The 20,643-nt window shown below is 35.8% G+C and overlaps 1 protein-coding gene and 1 long non-coding RNA gene across 9 annotated transcripts in view; both read left to right on the top strand.

Moving 5' to 3' along the window:
• The window catches only part of LOC137014248 (uncharacterized), a 439,549-nt gene that overhangs the window by 290,951 nt on the left and 127,955 nt on the right, over positions 1 to 20,643 (top strand). The window lies entirely within an intron of this gene.
• slc12a7b (solute carrier family 12 member 7b) overlaps positions 1 to 20,643 on the top strand; it is a 69,125-nt gene that overhangs the window by 11,662 nt on the left and 36,820 nt on the right. Inside the window, exon 1 of one of the 7 annotated variants that reach the window (XM_067378574.1) lies at positions 6,951 to 7,319. The exons of 4 other annotated variants lie outside the window; for them this stretch is intronic. In XM_067378574.1, the coding sequence (XP_067234675.1) occupies positions 7,187 to 7,319 (133 nt within the window). In that variant the 5' untranslated portion in view covers positions 6,951 to 7,186. Of the gene's footprint in view, positions 1 to 6,950; positions 7,320 to 20,643 lie in introns of those variants that run through there. 2 more of the 7 variants (XM_067378575.1, XM_067378578.1) reach the window with 2 other exon arrangements.

Here is a 20,643-nt window from a genome sequence, read left to right as displayed (position 1 = left end):
AGAACAGATGAGAAGAATAGGTCTGTGCGCACCATGGATGGCATATTTTCATTTATGTGGTATATAATAGTCATGCAATATTGGTAATTTGCCTAAATAATGACTAATAACAGCATTTCTGTCATTTATTCTGTAAAACTTTTTCCATACTCTGTCTAGTATGTTATGAAACTTTAACTTTAGGACAAGATAACATTTTTGGTTTTAAGTCCTTGAAGATAGCTGTGACAGATGGACATAAATAGGAAAACAAAGTCCATCATAATTGGAAATTCCTTATGGAGATAACTGAGCAAAACTCTTTCACCATTCAGCTGTTATGCATTCAGCTCCTTTTGCTGAAATTGAACAACTGTCAATATTCATATCTGCACATTTTCCAATTCTCAAATGGTACAATAAACAACTTGCAGTTCACAGTGTCCACATCGGACGCAACTGCTGTGACCTTTCCTTCTGGATCAAGTGAAACACCTTCTGGAGCAAGAACAAATGTAGGGTGGGGCTTGTTTTTGTCTGTCGGGAATTGATTGGATGGCTGTGGTTTGCTATTGGTGGATTTCATGTGAGTGACAGGTTGCCCCGCCCTCGTCATCAGAGAAGAGAAGAGATGTCACTGCAGGAGAAAGGGGAAGTTATTCTGAATCAAGATTACAAGGGACATGAATTTAAAACAATAATAATGTGCACGGATAAATAATTTAAAATAAATACAGCAATATTCCTGCAAAAATTCCATTAAAAAAACAAACAAACAAACAAACAAACAAGAATTTATGCAGTAATGCATTTTTAGGGGCTTTTACTAACTGAAGGTTAAATTGAGTGTTGTGCAATAATGCAAAAATAAACAGCATCAGTATGTCCCAGAATCCCGGTGCTTTTGGTCCATTAGTCAGCGCATGTTATTTTTATCACTATGACCTGGTCAGTTTGACCGTTGAATCCTCCAGCGGGCCGTTTGTGTTCTTGAGTCTGTCTGTTCTGAGCACTGCAGTGTAATTCAATCTGAAGTGCTCGACTCCCAGAACACCCTGCACACCATCACTGCATCCTTTGTGTGTGTGTTACTTCACAAGTGCTCTAGCATATTAAACTGGAGCCTTTTGGTCTTTCCATGAGGACTTAATGGTGCTCATGTCATGTTGATCATGAGGAATGTGGAATAAATCACATTATGATATCTGTGCCGACTTCCTCTTTGCTAATCTTTTATAGCTTCAGTGTTTGAGTCCCGCGGCGTCTGTGCTTCAGACATCAATGATTGCTCAAATCATGTGTCATGTTGAGGAAAGATGTACTTTATAAAGTGAGCTGATCCACCATTGAAATGAAAAAAATGAAAGTATATTTTAGTTAGTTCATCCCACAGTAAACATATTTTAAAGACAATAGAAGTAATTATGAAAATATAGCTGCAAGCTGCAATTAAGGGGTCAAACCCAACTGAAGCAAACAGCAGACCTACAATTTTATAATGAACTATGATAGCAACTGAGGCAAAGACATTGCATGTAATTTTGAAGTCAATCAGACCAACAGTACTGTAGTTAAAGCCAATTTCATGATTTGTTCAATTATAGCGCCAACAAGTGTGTGTGTGTCCTCACAGTGCCACCATATATAAGCGTGTCAAATTTGGTGATTATAACTCCTCATTTAGTTTAGGAGTTATAGACATCTAAATGTATGAAGTAGGGATGTGACTGTGAGAAAATTTTCAATCGACATGTGACAACACCAGTAATACCGGTGTCACCGGGGGCCTCCACCTCTTTTTTATTTTTTTAAATTGCTTATGAATGCCGGTGTGGCTGTTTACATTTTACTTTCACTTTCAAATTTGCAGCAATTGCTTGGATGGTGGGTTATTATTCTTACTGAAAAACACAACAACAAAACAGTACAACGACAACGACAAACTCACTTATATTAAACAGAGAACGTTTATTAACAAAACGAATAAGAATACACCATGCTAGGCCTAATAATAACAAATACGTTAACTTACACAACGTTTATATAAAAAAACTGAAAATCAAACTGTGGAACCAAATAAATAAGGAACATAATGTTTTAGTTCTCAAAGAACAAAGGTAAGCTCTCGCTTAGCTTTGTTCTTTGATTAACATAATGACACTTTAAGATCTGCTGCTGCTACACACGATACGGATCTGACACGCTTTCCATTTTCTCACAAATCTTTACATTTAATTTAAGACATATTTAACTCATTTAAAACTGCTTTTATGAGGATACTCGACAAATTGAACATTTTGGCATAATTTGTGTATGTTATGGCTCGTTCAAGTGCGGAAGAGAACTCAATACTGGTGTGCTTTGTGTCATGGATGGTTTAAAAGCATTTGCATGAATAAGAGCTTGATAATATAATGCAGAAAAATGGATACTGCGTTAATTGCTTTAAATATGCGTTAAACTGTAACAATTTGCCGCGGTGCTGTGGTGGGCAAGTGATGAAAACGGTGTTGCAACTGAACACCGGTAACGCAGACTACCGTTGCAAGCCTAGTATGAACACATAAAAAATTACTCACACCTGACTTTGATTGCATTTTTTTTGCCATTTAGCATCAAAATTTTGACATTTGGCCATTCGCGTATAGTCAACGACCTATTTTTGATTATTTTTGACAGTGGTTTCGTCTCGATCGGACTAATGGTTTCTAAGATATTCGCGAATGTTGTTTAAATGCTGCATCACATCGTTGGAAGGTGAAACCTTGCATGTTTGGTATCGTTGGACTTGGCAAGGATTCAGGAATCCAAAGAGATGGCTCCCATGAAAATAAGTCAACCACATCCAAAGTTATATATAATAAAAATTTTTATTTTTTGGTTCGAAACTTCTCAGACTCCTTCAGGGCATTGTGCCGATGACCCATACTGAGTTTCACAATGTTCCGTTCATATGTTCATAAAATACTGCATTTTACTTGAAAATTCAAAATGGGCAATATGAGAAAATTGCATATCATTCGACATGGCATGATGCCCCGAATCTAACAAGACTTTTATGATTTTTCATATCTCCGGACCAGTAGGTGGCGCTGCTGCAAAACATCGCATGTAACCTCAGGTCATGCTTGTTATGACATGGACCAAGTTTGGTCTGAATATGATAAAGCGTTGTGGAGATACAGCCTTACATCTAATTGCGCAAGCGCTACGTAAAATTCGTTCGTGAGTTATTCGGAAAATGGTTTGACAAATCAAACTTGAATTCCGCAATATTTTGTTGGCATGGTCTGAAGATGATCTGGTTCAATTTTCGTGATAATCAGAGCAACAGAAATTTTCATGACTCATAGGGTGCAATCGAATCGTCTTGAGCCAAGGAATCGGAGGAACATTTTGTTTCTACCCCGTTTTGTCTCTATAATATATATTAATTTAATTGAAATTGAGTGTCTGAAAACATTAGAGTCAGTTCACACTTAAGTATATTCTTTTAATAAAGTATATTATTTCCACAGTAACTCCAGCATGAATCACATTTAAGAATGCTGCAGGTTTTCCTGATTCCACAAATCATCTTGCCAAAAACAGCATCTCTGTTGTGTAACACAGCTGAAGAATTTCACATCAACAACAGCAACAAAAGCAAGCGAAACGATGAGATGAGCTGTTTACAGCAAACCATTATTCTGGTTTCAGATTTGGTAGATTTGACTGAATTTTCTTCTGTGCTGCAAACATTTCATTTTCTTTTCTAAATGTAAAACTCTGTTAGATGTAAATCTAGAAGTTATCACACAACCAGTGCAGGCTTGTCTTCATACTGCACTGAACTGCATGTCAAGGGTCATGAAGACAAAACAGCTCATGACTTGTGAAGCTCGACAACTCTTACAGCCAAATGATCCCACCGTAAAGAATGTCAGGTCTCATATTGTTTGTGTGGAATAAGCGAAACTTAAAACAAATTACCCTGTCGAACCACAGAGCTATGCTGTTTGGCTGCTTTAATGACAGGTTGCTGTACCTTTGGCCTTGTGTTTGCATTGTGCCTATGGGCGAGTGTGTTTAATCATGCATTATTCAGTCAGGTCAGGTGTCACAAATGTGTTTACAGTAACATGCCTTGAATCGTTGCTTTGATGTTAAAATACTTTATTCTAGGGATGCACCGATACCGATGCCAGTATCGGGCCTGACACCGAGCTCATGTACTTGTACTCGTACTCATAAAAATACCCCCGATACCAATGTCTGAAACCTCACGTGACATAACTGACAAATCTTTCCATGCACAGAGACACCGATGGCAGAAGCAGAAAAAATGTCAGCCTCAGAAATACTTCAAAATCAATGATGACAACCCACACATTGCAAAATGCATGCAAATCACTCTGAATGACACAGACCAGAAGCGTTCTCCGACTTTATTTATGTGAAATACTTGTGAAAGACCCGTGAAAGACATTTTGACAACAATTTGTGCATTTGACCATTCAGGCACAAGGAGAACTGATGATAAAAAAGAGAGAGAGCGCCTGCGCGATCCCAGTTCTCTCAGACAGCGCGCAATCAGTTCTCCTTGTGCCTGAATTGTCAAATGCACAAATTGTTGTCAAAATGTCCATCGTGTGGAGTATTTCACGTAAATACAGTCGGTATGGCTTGAGTGGATGTAAACAGGTGGGTGAAAACAGGATATTTGTCAGTACCCTATATTACATCCATGAATTCGGACTTGAAACTTTGAGGGCTGGTAGTACTCACACCATCTACAATGTCACCATGCATTTTGTCCATCTTGAGCCAAGGATTGCAACGATATAAGACACTTTGAGAGTTTTGGTTTGGGAGTTATGAGCCATTTCGTACTTTCCCCCATCAGGCCAATCAGGTATTTTGGATTTTTTGAAAAACCTACTTTTGGCAACCAAAATAGCAAGATTCTCTGGAGTCTGATTGTCAGTAATTATGAAAAAATGTTCAGATTCACGGCCCCTAAGGGCCAAAATGTCTGAAGTGGGTGAAGCCACTAAAACACAGCACACCTATGTAAGAGTTCATTCTGTGGCCGTGTGAAAAAGGATGCAGCAACTGGCCACTTGGTGGCACTATAACAGGAAAATACATGTAATTGGCTATAACCTTTTCACCATTAGTCCGACTGATCTGAAAATGGCATGCATGAAGCGTCTTTGTCTGAGGTGCCATCAGTATCTATGAGGACATTTACGTATATTAAAAAAACATGTCCGCCATCGGCCAATGAAGTTTGAGCATTTATCAGACAAGGTTGACAGAGGCCGATCAGAAAGAAACCTAGCGGCCTGTGAGAAATTTGAAAGGACCACATGGTAGAACTCATCATACTGAGTAACTTTGCCTTTAGGACTGCTGCTGTCTGTCAAATTGTTCATTAATTTTGGAGATTATGGGCCCTATTTTAACGATCTGAAACGCAAGTGTCAAAGCGCGAAGCGCAAGTAACTTTGTGGGCGGGTCTCGGCGCTGTTGCTATTTTCCCGGCGGGATAAATGGCTCTTGCGCCCGGCGCAAATCTAAAATGGGTTGGTCTGAAGTAGCTTCATTATTCATAGGTGGGGTTTGGGCATAACGTGAAATAAACCAATCAGAGCGTCATCCAACATTCCCTTTAAAAGCAGGTGCGCAAGTTCCATTATGGATTGCTATTATTATGGCGTATTTACCAGGCTCACGCCAGGAGCGGTTCACAGCCGAGGAGACTGATGTTCTTGTAAGAGCAGTGAAAGACAGAGAAGTTGTGTTGTATGGGGATGGGAGAAACCCACCCAAAATAGCATCGGTTAAACAGGTTTTTTCACATCTTCGTGGCACACCACAATGATTTCCGTCATCTCATGTGTTAATATTTTTTTAGTGTAACATATGATTTGCAAAAATAACTGTTGCATCTGTGTAGATTACATGAGCAAAATGTATGCGCGTTGTGCACGCTATACATTATGGTCAAGCATGCGCCCTTAAAATAGCATAATGAACAACGCGCAACGCGCCACTGACTTTAGACTAGGTTTTTTCTGATCAGTGGCGCAATTGTTTAATGTAACAGCAAAATAGCACCAGGGATTGTTTGCGCCGGAACACGCCTCCTTTTTTGCGCTGAACCGCCCAGGGAGCGCAAGTTCATTCACTAGTTTAGCGGCGTGCTTCTGTGGAGGGAAAAGCGCGCTTTGCGCGGCTGCAAAATAGGAATGACACATGCGTTGGTGTACAAAGTCAATTGCGCTGGGTGCAAGATAGGGCCCAAAGTCAAAAACAAACTTTGGCAAACTAATCCTAGGTTTTTGACTCAACCTCGATAACTGTTAAAAACCATTTATTTCATGTGGTATATTGCCTGTTATAGTCTTTTCCATCTATGATTGAGATGGTTTCAGGCTTGCTAAATAAAACCTAATACCATTTTACACACTTGCTTAAAGGACTTAAAGTGCTTGATAATTGCTGCTCGCAGCTATATTATACATCTGTAATGTGACATACAGTGCTGTTCAAAAGTTTGGGGTCAGTAAGTAAGAAATTAACACTTTTATTCAGCAATGATGCATTAAATTGACCAAAAGTGACAGTAAAGACATTTATGTAATTTCTACTTCAAATAAATGCTTTTCATTGAACTTTATATTCATCATAGAATCCTGAGAAATGTATGATGGTTTTTGAAATAAGTTTAAGCTTTTTTATATTTTACATTTATTCAAATTCCAAAGGAATACAACAAGAAATTAATTCTATTATTCCTATTTTATTTTATTTCAGTTACCATTTATTTTAAATTACAAGTTTTAGTTGTGTTTAGTGTAGTTTTAGTTAATGATTATAACCCTGCTGACCAGGAGGAAGTCCCTTGAAGAGGTTCTTAATCAATAGCTTCCTTTTATCTGGTGTCTTGTTGTGTCTGCGGAGGTTCATACTGCCGCAGGGGAGAAAGGAGGAGATTCAGCTCTTGTGTGTATTAAGGACGACCCACAGGGCGGAGCTTTCCTAACTCCTTATAGGGAGGCAAGCAGGTCACATGGTAAAGCCGGTGTCAAAGAGATAGGAGCACAACTGAGAACTTCGAACCATAACTCTAACAAGCCAGCACCGAGGAGGAGAGGCAGAGGGTGAGACAGACAGATAAGGAGAAAGTCAGACGTCTCGCAGACAGACACATGGTGAGAAAATGCCCACCAACTTCACTGTGGTCCCCGTGGATGATGGCAGAAAGTCAGCTCAGGAAGACACAGATGACAACAACGTCCTGAAGGAGGAGGATGAAGAAGCCGTAGGTGAGCCTGGGAGTTTTCCAAACTATGGTGTGTGAATCCAAACAGCCCAGCTGGAGCTAGTGTAAAAGTGCCGCTTCAGGTTAACTGAACGGGTCACTGTCCGTAGTTTGTTTGTCTTTCTCTCTCTCTCTTTCTCTCTGCGCTGAGTGAACACGCCTTCTCTTTTTCCTCTTTTCACATGGGTGAGAGAAGCATGTGCTGAAGACAAGCTCATGTGATTGTTGTTCTTGCATCTTTTATGGTTTCATTTAATGCTTCAGTTAGTGCACATTATCACTAGAAGTACTGAATCTAGTCAATATTTATGCATTTATTGCATACTTATTTCTGCTTTCTCTAGCATAGTTTAACAACATGTTTCCTGTTCCAACTTAAGCAGGGGGATATATTGAATATGCATGAAAAATTCACTGTGAATTAAGCTGGCTTTATCATTAGACTAATTTTGTGATCCTTGTCTTCTAAGAGCATGTTAGTATAGCATTTCATATTAAATATTTATGATAAATTCACTGTGATTTTGCTGGCAATAAAACATGAAGCATCATCATGAATATTGCAACTTTGTATTTGGCCATTACGATTTATAAAATACTTTAATGTTTTGTCTTGTGATGGCATTAAGATAAATGTTTATGATAGAGTTTTGTATTTAAAGTAGCACAAATAATGTTAGAGTTAGTAAGTTTGATTCATTAATGTGAATCAATTTCAGTGAATCGAGTCTCTGATTCATTGATTTGTTTGTATCATCATTCAAAAATGTTTGCTGTGACAGTTTACTTCTTTTAAAATGTTTTAACAAAAATAACCTAGTTAAAATTGCTTATTTATTTATATGCATTATTAAATTGCTGCAAATGAAAATGATTAAATATAATCTTGTTCATTTAGTGAAAAAAAAAAAAAAAAAAAAAAAACTTTGAAAACAGGCAATATTTTACTTAATGCATTAAACATTTTTGAATATATTTGCCTATATGCAGGTTCAAAAAATGATTCCTCTGTTTGGGAAAAAAGTAATTTTAGAGCACATACATGAACATTGAGATGCATTTTGAATATCGGCTGGAAAACAATGGCATATTTCTTTAGTTTTTTACCTCTCCGTTATAAACTGCAGCTTGTAACGAGCACAGGTCATCGAGTTCATCTCTAATGAATCTCTACAGAAACGAACCGTTGTTACATGTCGTGCACCAGCCGATGGCTTTTCTCCTGCTAATTGCTACCCTGGCTTACAATTACGGCCCAAATTTTACAGGCTCAGTAGAGGAACTGAATGCATATTATGGGTTATGTAAGCGGGCAGTTTTCTGTGTTGTGCAACGGCTGTTTTTCTTCCCCGTCTCTCCTGTGAGATGAACACGGACTCAGATTCCAGTCAGTGCTATTGATTTGTCATGTTGCTTGCTTCCTGTTGGTTCCCGCCGGTGGGAGTTTAAGACTCCACCCTTCACATTCACTGTAGTATCTGGAGCTGTTCTTTGTCTGTATTTCTTTTTGGACTTTACAGATGAAGGTCACGGACCATATAGAGTCGCCAGTCCTCGTCGTAACCACAAGTGCCTCCTTAGAGATAAGGACGCTCTCACTCCCTGTGTTTCTGCCTGATTACATATTACTAGGATACAGCACTGCGGCTGACATCTGTATCCAATTATTCCAGATCTCCACCCATGAAAAAGGCAACCTGAAATTGAATAACAACTGTAAACCCTCTCAGCATGTACTTTATCTACTCAAAGCATTCAGCTCAGCGAGAATAAATGCAGTTTTATGAACTTAAGGAGGTGACCAGTCGTTTTATTAAACGTTAAATGCAAGAAAACAATGCAATCACTCATGTGTGATATTTTATGAAACTGATATCAGCAGATTTAGGGGATTTTCGATTTGACTTTTCCCATGTAGTTTTTTGCTGATTCAACAACGGCAAGCAAGACGATTATTAAAGTCATCCACATCCTATTGCGTATTTAAACAGCACAGCAGCTTGTGCCCATGATAACCATTGTTAGTGGATCCCAAAATATAATTTATCATGATTTCAGGCTGTGATTCATGATTCCACCCTGTGAAATCTCTTTATTGCATGGACTCTTTTGCACAAATCACATTTCAGTTGCTGTAGAAATGCAGAAGTACAGACAGCAGTGTTTGTTTAATGCAGTTTAGAAGTATCTCATGTCAAATAATATGGATGTGAAGTGGTTGATGGTTGTGTGAACTCCTCTTTAAAGGTCAGTTCTAATGCACAGAATGTGTGTAATGAGGGAGGCTTCGTCTTTCTGTGTCAACGATCTGTTACGAAACCACGGAGTGCGCTCTGAATTTCTGCTTTCTGAAGAAATTATTGTTTGTGTCAGATTGAGACTGATAATAGAAGAAAACTGAGGAACAACTAGCTCAGAGGATGCTAAAACCTATGTTGTTCAGATTCTAAATTCTGATTGGACGAGCTGTGTTGCATGGGAAATTGTTAACAATAAAAAAATTAAAAACATGTTTTTCCTCATCTTGACTGGTTTGGGACACGTCACGCTATTTTCATAATACTCCATGTTTCTTTTGTCAATTTCAAATAATGTAAAACAGTCCTTACCACTGATTTCCATGCAAATTTATCTACCACGGTTTAAAAGTTACAAGATATTATGACACATTTATACCATTGCACCAGCTTGAACTTGAACTGTAATGTGGCAGAGGCCATTATTCATTAAGCGAGGGCCTGGTTTTCAGCTTTATTTGATTAATAAGTTCATGCTGCACATTCACTGCGGTTCATTTCTTTCAGTGTCTGGTTGTACGAGGCCTTTCTCTTGATTCAGCAAAGACTTTCTAGGATGTGTTTCGTAATTTTTTGTTTTCCAGCATGGCTTCCCATGACGTCATGTTCCATGTCATTTTTTTCCCCCTCGACCACTGGCGACTATAACGTCAACCAGATGTGGAAATCCTCCTGTGTGTTTGTGTCAGTGTTCACACCACACCCTCTTTACACAACATCACTGCCAAACAAACTCAGACGGCATGCATTCCTCTTCACAGCCGTACATTTCGTACATCAGATAAAGCAGCACTCGCTGTACTGTAGGTTTTGGATTTCCTAATAATTCACCATTGTTCCTTATATATCTGCCTGCTTTACTTAAAGGGATAGTTCACACAAAAGTGAAAATTCTCATATTATTTAATCACACATGTCATTTCATTGTTGTTTTTTTGTGGATCACAGAAGGAGAATTGCATGTCTTTTGAAGCCGTACAGCAGGTTTGTGTGAGGAACAGATCAAAATGAAGGCTTGAAACTCATGCTGTGAATAATGACTTAAATTTCAGCCTGTTCCATACATAAAACTATCATGTGAATAGAAATATAGCTCTTTTATGTTGATTTTTGGTGTTTTTTCACTGCAGAAAATGACTTCTTACTTTGTATTTTTGTCTTGTTTTCCAATACAAATATCTAAACATTCATAAATCAACAATGTAAGAAATAAAATCTGTAGAAAATGGGAAAGGTTCTGGTAATTTTCTGCCAGGACATTTTCCGTTAAGTTTATGGGAATAACATAATTTAATGCATAATTCAATTTTTTCTTCCTTCATATTAACAGTACATTGTGCCCTATTTTTATTTTTTATCCATTTTTTGTTGTTGTTGTTGTTGTTGTTGTTGTTTTTACTTGAAGCAAAATTAAATTTCCTTGACTCAAAATTAAGATTATGCTTAAAACAAGAAAAAAAAAAACCTGCCAAGTAGGTAAAAAAACAACTTAATTCAAAGGAAAAACAAGATTATTTTTCCAACCCCATTATCAAATCTTGATTTTAAGTAAAAACTCACTTAATTTTGATACATTTTTTCAGAAAATGCAACAGTCGTTTTGCTTCTCTAGTGAATGGATCTTGATTTAGGAATGTTTAGATAATTTGTAAACAGGACAAAAATGCTGAGGAAGAACATTGTAATGGTACGGATCTGCGTAAAGATTGTGTTTCACAGGAAACAATAACAACATATGGGCTTGGAATGACATGAAATAATTTCACTTTTGTGTGAGTCATTTCTGTAATATCAAGGTGATAACTAGAGCATCCTGAGTAAAATGCATTGGTAGGTTTGTTGCGTACATTTCTCACTGGTTTGTTGTCATTCAGAACCTTGCACTTCCTGTTTCCTGGCAGGCCGATGTCTGATCACCATGTGCTGTGGCCGATAAGACCCTACGTGTGTTTCCCTGTGTGTCACACATTGAGCGCTGACCTGCCGGCTCCACATCCTTTACCGGCCACTTTCCCTTTCCCAGCCTTAGTTCCTCTGAAGAGCTTTCTATGCAATCATTCATTTTTACAGCCTAAAAGTCTGAGAAAGCAATGGCCAAACACTGAGCACTGGCAGTTTCCTAAGAAGCAAATGGCCTGAAGTAACCTTAAAGTTAACCAGATAAACCAGATAACGGTGCACAATCAGCCTTATAAACTCTAATAATAAGACACTCTGAATGTCTTGCACATCAACACATCATGTTGCATGCAGGTTAATACAAAATGCTTCATGTTTAGACAAACATTGACCCGTTTGACATATAGCTTGTTGTGTAGATAATGACTGATAATGGCTCAACTGCTTTAACTTGCTTTGGCAGCTGGATAAAAAATAAGTGTAAGGTTTTTAAAATATTTTATTTCAGTTAACATTTATTTCAAGTGATGAAAATGTTTTTATGGTTGTAGTTTTAGTTAAATATAGGCCACATACACACTGTAAAGTTTCAGGAGTTCTATGTGTTTACGGAAAATGACTCACTTCCGAAACTGCAATGATTGACAGCTTGGTAACCATAGCAATATCTCACATGTTTGTATCTGCTATTTTTGATTAATATAAAAGTGACCAAACATTTATGTTCTGCCATTTTAACTAAACCACCATCTACAGAGGCGTTGTGTTTTTTTTTCTGTGTTTTGTAAGGCTTGCTCTTGACATGTTGCCATGTCCACTTATTATAATGCTTTATACTGAAAATAAGACCAAAATATTGCGACTCACACCTGCACACTGTATTAACTGCATAAACTGGATCACTTTATGAGCCGAGCTCATATAACAAGCATTTTTGGGCTTTGTTGTTTGAGCTCGGCTCATAAAAGGATCCAGTTTATGCAGTTAATAAAGTATGCAGGTGTGGGACGTGATATTTTTAGTCTTGTTTTCAATATAAGGCTTTGGATTTATCTCAGTTTATTACAGCCTTGATCTTGTTCACTTTTTTTTTTCTAGCAAGATCTGGCAATTTGCCTGAATATCTCTTTCCTTGTGATTTCTTGCACATCTCTGATGCGCATTTAAACACGTCGTTAACAACTAGTTTGGTTCATATTTAAAAAACAAGCAAACAAAAACTTAGATGTCATTCATCTAAGTTGCGTCCCAAATGACACACTATGTACTTATGCACTATGTACTCATCAGTGTAGTGCATGAATTGTATAAAGTTATTTTGTCATTTAACAATGGAGTCTGATCCTCCCTCCCTCTCCACTACATAATTAAGGCGATGTGATTATGCGTAATTAATTAAGGCGTAATTATGTGATAGTTGAGTGCATGAAGTGTCCAACATTCCACACTTTTTTCCCATTAATTTAGTGCATCATCCAGGTATTTAAAGTGTACTTTTTCTTTTTGGTATTTTGAGTGTGAACACACTACTTGCACTATTTATACTTAAAAACGTCATGGAATAGTGCATAAGTATGAGAATTGAGATGCACATTAAGTCTTAATGCAAAACATTTAATTATAGCTGAATACCATGAACAAAAATCAACAGGCTAAAAACACTTACACAATGAACTTTTGCCTATATGGTTTAAAAAAGCAGTATTAAAGACAAGTAAATGCTCATTAATTATAAAAAATCAAATAAACAAATTAGAAATCGCATGAATAAATTCAGCTGAACTAAAATATGATAGTATTCAGGAACAGAAACTGTAATCAAATGTAAAATAACACCACACATTATAAATAAAATAATATTACAAATATACTTTGATATATAGTTTGATTAATATTAGAGACGGCAGCAGGAATATTAGGCTGCTGTCACTTTAAGAGCTGCACGGATCCAATATAGGCTACTGACACACATGCATTTTTCTCAACTGTTTACATTCACTTAAGACATAATCGACTGTGTTTATGAGGATATTTTGGCGTATTTTTGTGTGTATTTGTCAATTCAAATTCAAAAAGACGTGGAAGAGAACTCAGTATCACATATTAACGGGTTAGTTCACCCAAAAATGAAAATAATATCATTAATTACTCACCCTCATGTCGTTCTACAGCCGTAAGACCTTCGTTCATCTTCCGAACACAAATTAAGATATTGTTGATGAAATCCGATGGCTCAGTGAGGCCTCTATTGAGAGCGAAGCCATTCAAACTTTAAAGGTCCATCAAGCTACTAAAAACATATTTAAAACAGTTCATGTGAGTTCAGTGGTTCTATCTTAATATTATAAAGCGACAAAAATACTTTTTATGTGCCAAAAAAATGAAAAAATAAATACTTTTCAACAATATCTATATGGGCCGATTTCAAAACACTGCTTCAGAGCTTTACGAATCGAATCAGTAAATCGGAGCGCCACAGTCACGTGATTTCAACAGTTTAGCCGTTTGATAGGAGATCTGAATCACTGATTCAAAACAAAAGATTCATAATGCTTCATGAAGCGGTGTTTTGAAATCAGCCCATATAGATATTGTTGAAAAGTCTTTATTTATTTGAGGGTGAACTAACCCTTTAAATATGAGAGGCGACTTTCTGTGCACATGTTTTGTCTTCTTGCTCTTGAGTGGTTTAAAGTCATATCAAAATGCACACAAAGGAATCGATAAGAGGATTAAAAATTTTTATTTTATAACAAGTATCTGATTCCTGAATGATTCCCAACCCTAATCATAACAGGTTTCTCTAACGTTTGTTTTGGAACAGACCTTCATGCAAAACGCCACTTAGTCCTGCTGTGTCACGTCTGCTGTAATCTAATCTGTAGTAACCATTCGTGCAGAAAATGTTTTTGTTGACAGGAGTATCTGCGATGCATGTAAAGTTAACCGACCGTCACATCTAGACACTGAGCAAGATCTCGACTCACTAAATCACTTTTTAGGGAACATGTTGTGTTCTTTGTAATTTGGTCGTCTCCGTCAGTAGCCGCTTTCCTTTAAACGTGGGTTTAATCTGTGCTTGTTATTCCCCGCTGCGCTGCGCTGATTCACCGCTGCCATTGCATCAAGATGTAATTGCTCCTTCACTTTAACAGCTCTGGCTGACGCACAGAAATCACAGGCTGGAAAAACAGCTGCTGGAGTCGAGTAAAGAAACTCAATTAGCGATTGTGAATGAACAGACAATTATGCAGGAGTGTATATCTTCAAGTATACTTTTACATGTTATATGGCCAATTTAAATGGTGTTTTGCATTTTTAATCAAATATTCTAGTCTAAAAAAAGATATCACGGAAGATATCGCGGAAGGTGAAGTCAAGCACATTTTATCATCATGCATACAGACAATCTGCATGCTGTGCATGCTTTACATACTATATACTACAGCAGTAGTATGGATTTATGCTATTCTGAACACAGTCCATGTTCAGGTAACACAGTGGGAGAGACCGATTTGAAGCACATCCATCATTCCTCAGTGACTTACTGACCCCCTCTGCTGGAGAAACCTTGCTTTTGTTAATAAATATTTATAGAGATAATGATGTTATGTCTTTTAGCACACACTTTAGGCCTCCCTCCTTTAACTTATAGTTTTGTTTGATACCAGTTATAATGTATATTGTAGAATTGCTGTATGGTTTTGATGATTTGCTGAATTCAATTATAGGACTGTGTGTGATTTGTGTTCTTATAATGGACACTGTGTTGTATGAAATAACATCCCAGTTCTTTATTTTCTTCAGGGTCAGAGGAAGTGAGTGTGTGATATATGAAGAGCTTGTGACAGACAGAAATAATGACTGTCAGACAGAAATCGAAACCTCAGTATTGAGCTTTAGACTACAGCATGTGTTTCACCAAAGAATCACAAGCTTTAAATCTGTCTTGATCCTCCTGAAGGGCTATTCTATTCATATTCTACAAATAATAATAATATGTTTTGTTGTTTTATCTAATATTATTTATATATTATTATTGTTATTTTGTTAATAACTATTATTATTATATGTATAATCATAATATCAGTTTACTGTTATGGCTTTATTATTAGCAATAATAATAATAATAATAATATTATATTAATATAATTTACTCTTGTTGTTTTTATTATTGTTACTAGAATTGTTGTTTTTAATAATAATTAAAATTATAATACAATTATATTATTTTTATTATATATATATATATATATATATATATATATATATATATATATATATATATATATATATATATATATATATATATATATATATATATATATCCATCATAATTAAAAATACAGTAAAAACAGTAATATTGTGAAATATTACTACAATTTAAAATAACTGTTTTCTATTTGAATATATTTGACAAAGTAATTTATTCCTGTGATCAAAGCTGAATTTTCAGCATCATTACTCCAGTCTTCAGTGTCACATGATCCTTCAGAAATCATTCTTATATGCTGATCTGCTGCTCAAGAAACGTTTAATGTGTACAATTGTACAAAATATTTGTGTACAATATTTTTTCAGGATTATTTGATGAATAGAAAGTTCAAAAGAACAGTGTTTATCTGAAATCTAATCTTTTGTAACATTATAAATGTCTTTACTGCCGCTTTTGATTGATTTTAATGCATCCTTGCTGAATAGAAGTATTCATTTCTTTAATTTCTTTAAAAAAAATAAAAATAAAAATTCTTACTGAACCCAAACTTTTGAACGGTAGTGTATAATGCTACAGAAGCTTTGTATTTCAGATAAATGCTGTTCTTTTGAACTTTCTATTCATCAAGGAATCCTGAAAAAAAAAAAGTACACAACTGTTTTCAACATTGAAAATAATCATAAATGTTTATTGAGCAGCAAATCAGCATATTGCATATGATAAATCAGACACTATCAGCATATGATTTCTGAAGGATCATGTGACACTGAAGACTGGAGTAACGATGCTGAAAATTCAGCTTTGCATCACAGGAATAAATTACTTTGTCAAATATATCTAAATAGTACACAGTTATTTTAAATTGTAATAATATTTCAAAATATTCCTTTTTTTACTGTATTTTTAATTAAATAAATGTAGCCTTGGTGAGCAGACGAAACTTCTTTTAAAAACATTAAAAATCTTAGTGGTTCCAAACTTTTCGACTGTACTGTGTGTATGTATATATTTGTATGTATGTATGTATAAATTGTTGTTTTTAATAATAATTATAATAATACAATTTATATATATATATATATATATATATATATATATATATATATATATATATATATATATATATATATATAAATTGTATTATTATTATAATTATTATTAAAAACAACAATATATATATATTTATATTATATTTATATTAGATTGAATAATAATAATAATAATAATAATAATAATTATTATTATTATTATTATTATTATTATTATTATTATTATATCAATATGACCCCTTTAGGAGGATTTACTTCTACACACATAGACGGAATTTCTTTTTGTTGGCAGTTTTGTTGATCATTTTTCCAAAATGTAATCAAACATGTTATAAATCCTGGTTTGATGTGATTATTATAGTGTTGAGATGTAATTTCAAAGGCTGATGAAATGCAGCGGTTCACACTCATAAAGCTGGAGTCTCACTGGGGGTTTGTGTGATAATTGTTCTTGATTGTCTGTGATCTCTGAACCCGCCCAGCAAACCCTCTCCCCCGCTCACCGGCCCCCGCAATCCCAGCATGCTCTATTACGTAAGCAGCGCTCCTTTTACCTGACGGCTTTAATGGCTTACAGCCCGAGAGAGCTGGTGTTTGACCACCTCGAACGAGGACGAACCCACAGAAAAATGTTTTATTTTAAGTTTTAAGATTGTGTCTGACTTTTTAATCACACATTGTGACAATTTAACTTTTTTGTCATTATTTAAGTTTAAACAGTGGTTTAAAGGTGTCTGTTTCCCAAACGGTTGCATCCTCCCTCATTTCTTGGCCTGTGTTTAGGTCAGTGTCGTAAATGAAGTTTCTGTCCTGTGTGGGCCTCTCTTCCTCAGGTCCTGCTACGTTAAAAAAGGACAGGATTTGGTTAATCTGGTTAAGTGATTACTGCCCAGTTCACATGCTGATGAAGAGCCCCTAGACGACCAGCAATTAATATGGGAGTCATAAAGTCAGTTCCTGCAATAAAGCAATAAGATACGAGAAGCTGTGCTGTATTGTGACTGCAGTCACTGCTAAAGGATGTTCATAGACACAACACATGACTATATTCACAATATAACACCACCTCAAGTGCCTTATTACTTTAAAGCTGCAGTCTGCAGCTTTTTTTGTGTTAAAGATTTACAAAAATTATATAATGAGAATATACAACATGAATCCATTTTCCAAACCGTGTTTTTGTCTTATCCTGAATCATTATGGTACACTTATAATAAGTGTTTATATTCAGACTATTTCAGACCGGACTGGTAGGACTCGCCGCAGAGTATCACAGTAACTGCGTGACTCGCCATAGACATACACTGAGAAAAGTAGCTCCGGCTAGAATGTTCCTCCGCAAGATGCGTGCAGTTCTGTTTATTAACTGCTAGAGGGCCAAAAATCGCGGACAGCAGCTTTAAAATAAATAAATAAATAATAATAATAATAATTAATCAATTTTTTTAAATTTATATATATATATAATATATAAAGGTATTTTATATAATACATTTTTAATATAAATATGCATTTATAAATATGCATTTAATATGCATGAATTAAAACCATTTAAAATGAAACTTATAAGGCAAAAAGATGGTTAAAAAAACACTTTATTAAACTTTTTAACCTAAAATCTTAATGTTGATTTAAATAAAAGATTGAGCATGCTATGCATCAACAATTTTCATAAATAAATAAATGTTTTAATGCATTTAATATTTTTTGTTTAATGTAATATATAATGAATTATTTTGTTTTAAAAGTTTATTTATTCATGCATTCACATAATTTATTTTAATAAAATTATATAGCTTATATTATTAGCTATAATAATAGTAATTATTATTATTTTAATATTATTAATACAATTGACTTATTGATGCTTTTATTATTGTTACTATTGTTATTTTACTATTGTTGTGTTAATAATAATATTAAAATTCTATAATATTGTTATTATTAATAATAATTTTATTTATATGAGATTAATAATAAAATGAAATAATATTATTGTTTTATTATTCTAAGTATTATTCATTCATTCACATAATTTGATTTTTAGGGACATTTTTGTTACTTTAGTATGATAAACAATTATCGGCATCGAGTTGCAGCCCAACACCGTACCAGTGTGTGTCATTTTTCTCGCTCTGTTGTATTGAATATACCTTCTAGAAAGTGAAATTGTTTAGAAATAGTTTTTCGGAAGCTGTCATACTGACCGTAGCTGTATTGTGATGGAATGCTGTCTCTCTGTCAGCCTCTGTCTCCATCAATCACTTTCCTACCTTTCTCTTTATCCCTCACTCTCTCTCTCTCCGTCTCTCCGCTCCTCCCCCGTGTCTGGGTGAGTGGTTTAGATCAGGGATCAAGCGCTCAGGGACTGATGTCTCTGTGTTTTATTGGCACCGTCACAGGCTCTGATCATCAGAGCACACTATAGTTTAGCGGCGTCTGTACCTCAGGCAGCAGGGGACACCGGAGACCCCCATTGAGCACGTCTCTTTAGGGACCCTCGGCAGACCCCATCTCACCCTCTCTCTCCATCGTCAGCATGGAACCGGGGTCGAGCTCCCGTCCGCGGGGTAAGTGCTCTGCGTGAGGCTCGGCACCCTGGATTCACGCTTTCTGGCTTGTGATACCAGTGGATGTTGGTGTAAACTACCTGGAATTGAGTGTTTAATGTTAATATAGAACCAGCATAGTGTGCATAAACAGACTTTTTGAAGGTTGTGTTGCACTATCTCTCGTTTTTAGTTCAGTTGAACATTTTTAGGTAGAAGATATGTTGTTGTTTTAATGTTATCAACCAAGAATATACCCCGGTCTTCATTTGAATGTGAAGGTCCAGAACATCAACAGCTAGAATGAGATATTTTGTCATTTTAATGACTCAAAAATGAGGATTACAGTGATTCATCTTGAGGAAAAATGCAAGAAATGCATTTTGAAGGATATGACGTGATTAGGTTTATTGAGTCTTATTTCTTTCTTTAGTAGATATGAAATTGCTGTTCCAGAACTTCACAATCAGCTAGAATGAGATATTTTGCCATTTTAATGCAGTCAGCCAGAAAACAACCTCTTCTAAACTGATATTAAGTGGCATTTGTGACTAGATCCATTGAGTTGGTCTTAAAGTAGTTCCTACTATAAACATGAAATTGCTTTTCTGGAGCTTCACAATCAGCTAGAACAAAATATTTGGACTCATTAATGTTGTTAAGAAGAATAACCTTTTCTAAACTGGCGTTAGGTAACATTTGCGACTAGTTGCATTGAGCTAGTCTTCATTTCCAGTGAAACTTCTCGACCATCTGAGAGATTTTGTTCTTACTTGAATACATAAAAACTTCTAAAGCAACTTCAACAAGATATTTTGGCATTTAATGTTAAATGTTGATGTCATTTTGAAGGCTATTATCTTTTGTAGACATTTACACTTGGCTTATTTACTTTGCCAGACTTTGGGCCTTCTAATTGCTTGACATCCGCGTTGGATAAAAGGATTGGAGTGACTCTTTCTGCCTCCATCTCTTGCACAGTCAGCCGGTGTAAAACATAGCTACCGTAGGCCGCTTAAGATCAGAACGAGAGAGAGCTTAGCAGATATAAATAGAGCATGTGGCCATTTATTACCATAGAGACTGTGTTTTACTGTACCTGTTAATGTCCACCTGACATGCTCATTTCAACCTTTGTGCATATGTTGTAAAAGGTTGAAAACAACGTTCTTAGTTGTTTTTTCTTGCAAACTCCAACAATGTTGTTCCTGGAAAGGAAACAATTGATATAAGTCCTGATGTGTGAAGGGTAAAAAGGTTTGCTTCTATATTGAGCACCTGTGCATCAGCTTTTCTCATTTGCACCATCTCTCTCTGGTGGATGGGGTCATGTTCAGGTGGAGTT

This window comes from Chanodichthys erythropterus, chromosome 23 (genome assembly GCF_024489055.1).
Source record: "Chanodichthys erythropterus isolate Z2021 chromosome 23, ASM2448905v1, whole genome shotgun sequence".
Lineage (NCBI taxonomy): Eukaryota > Metazoa > Chordata > Actinopteri > Cypriniformes > Xenocyprididae > Chanodichthys > Chanodichthys erythropterus.
This window is presented reverse-complemented; position numbering and strand designations above follow the sequence as displayed.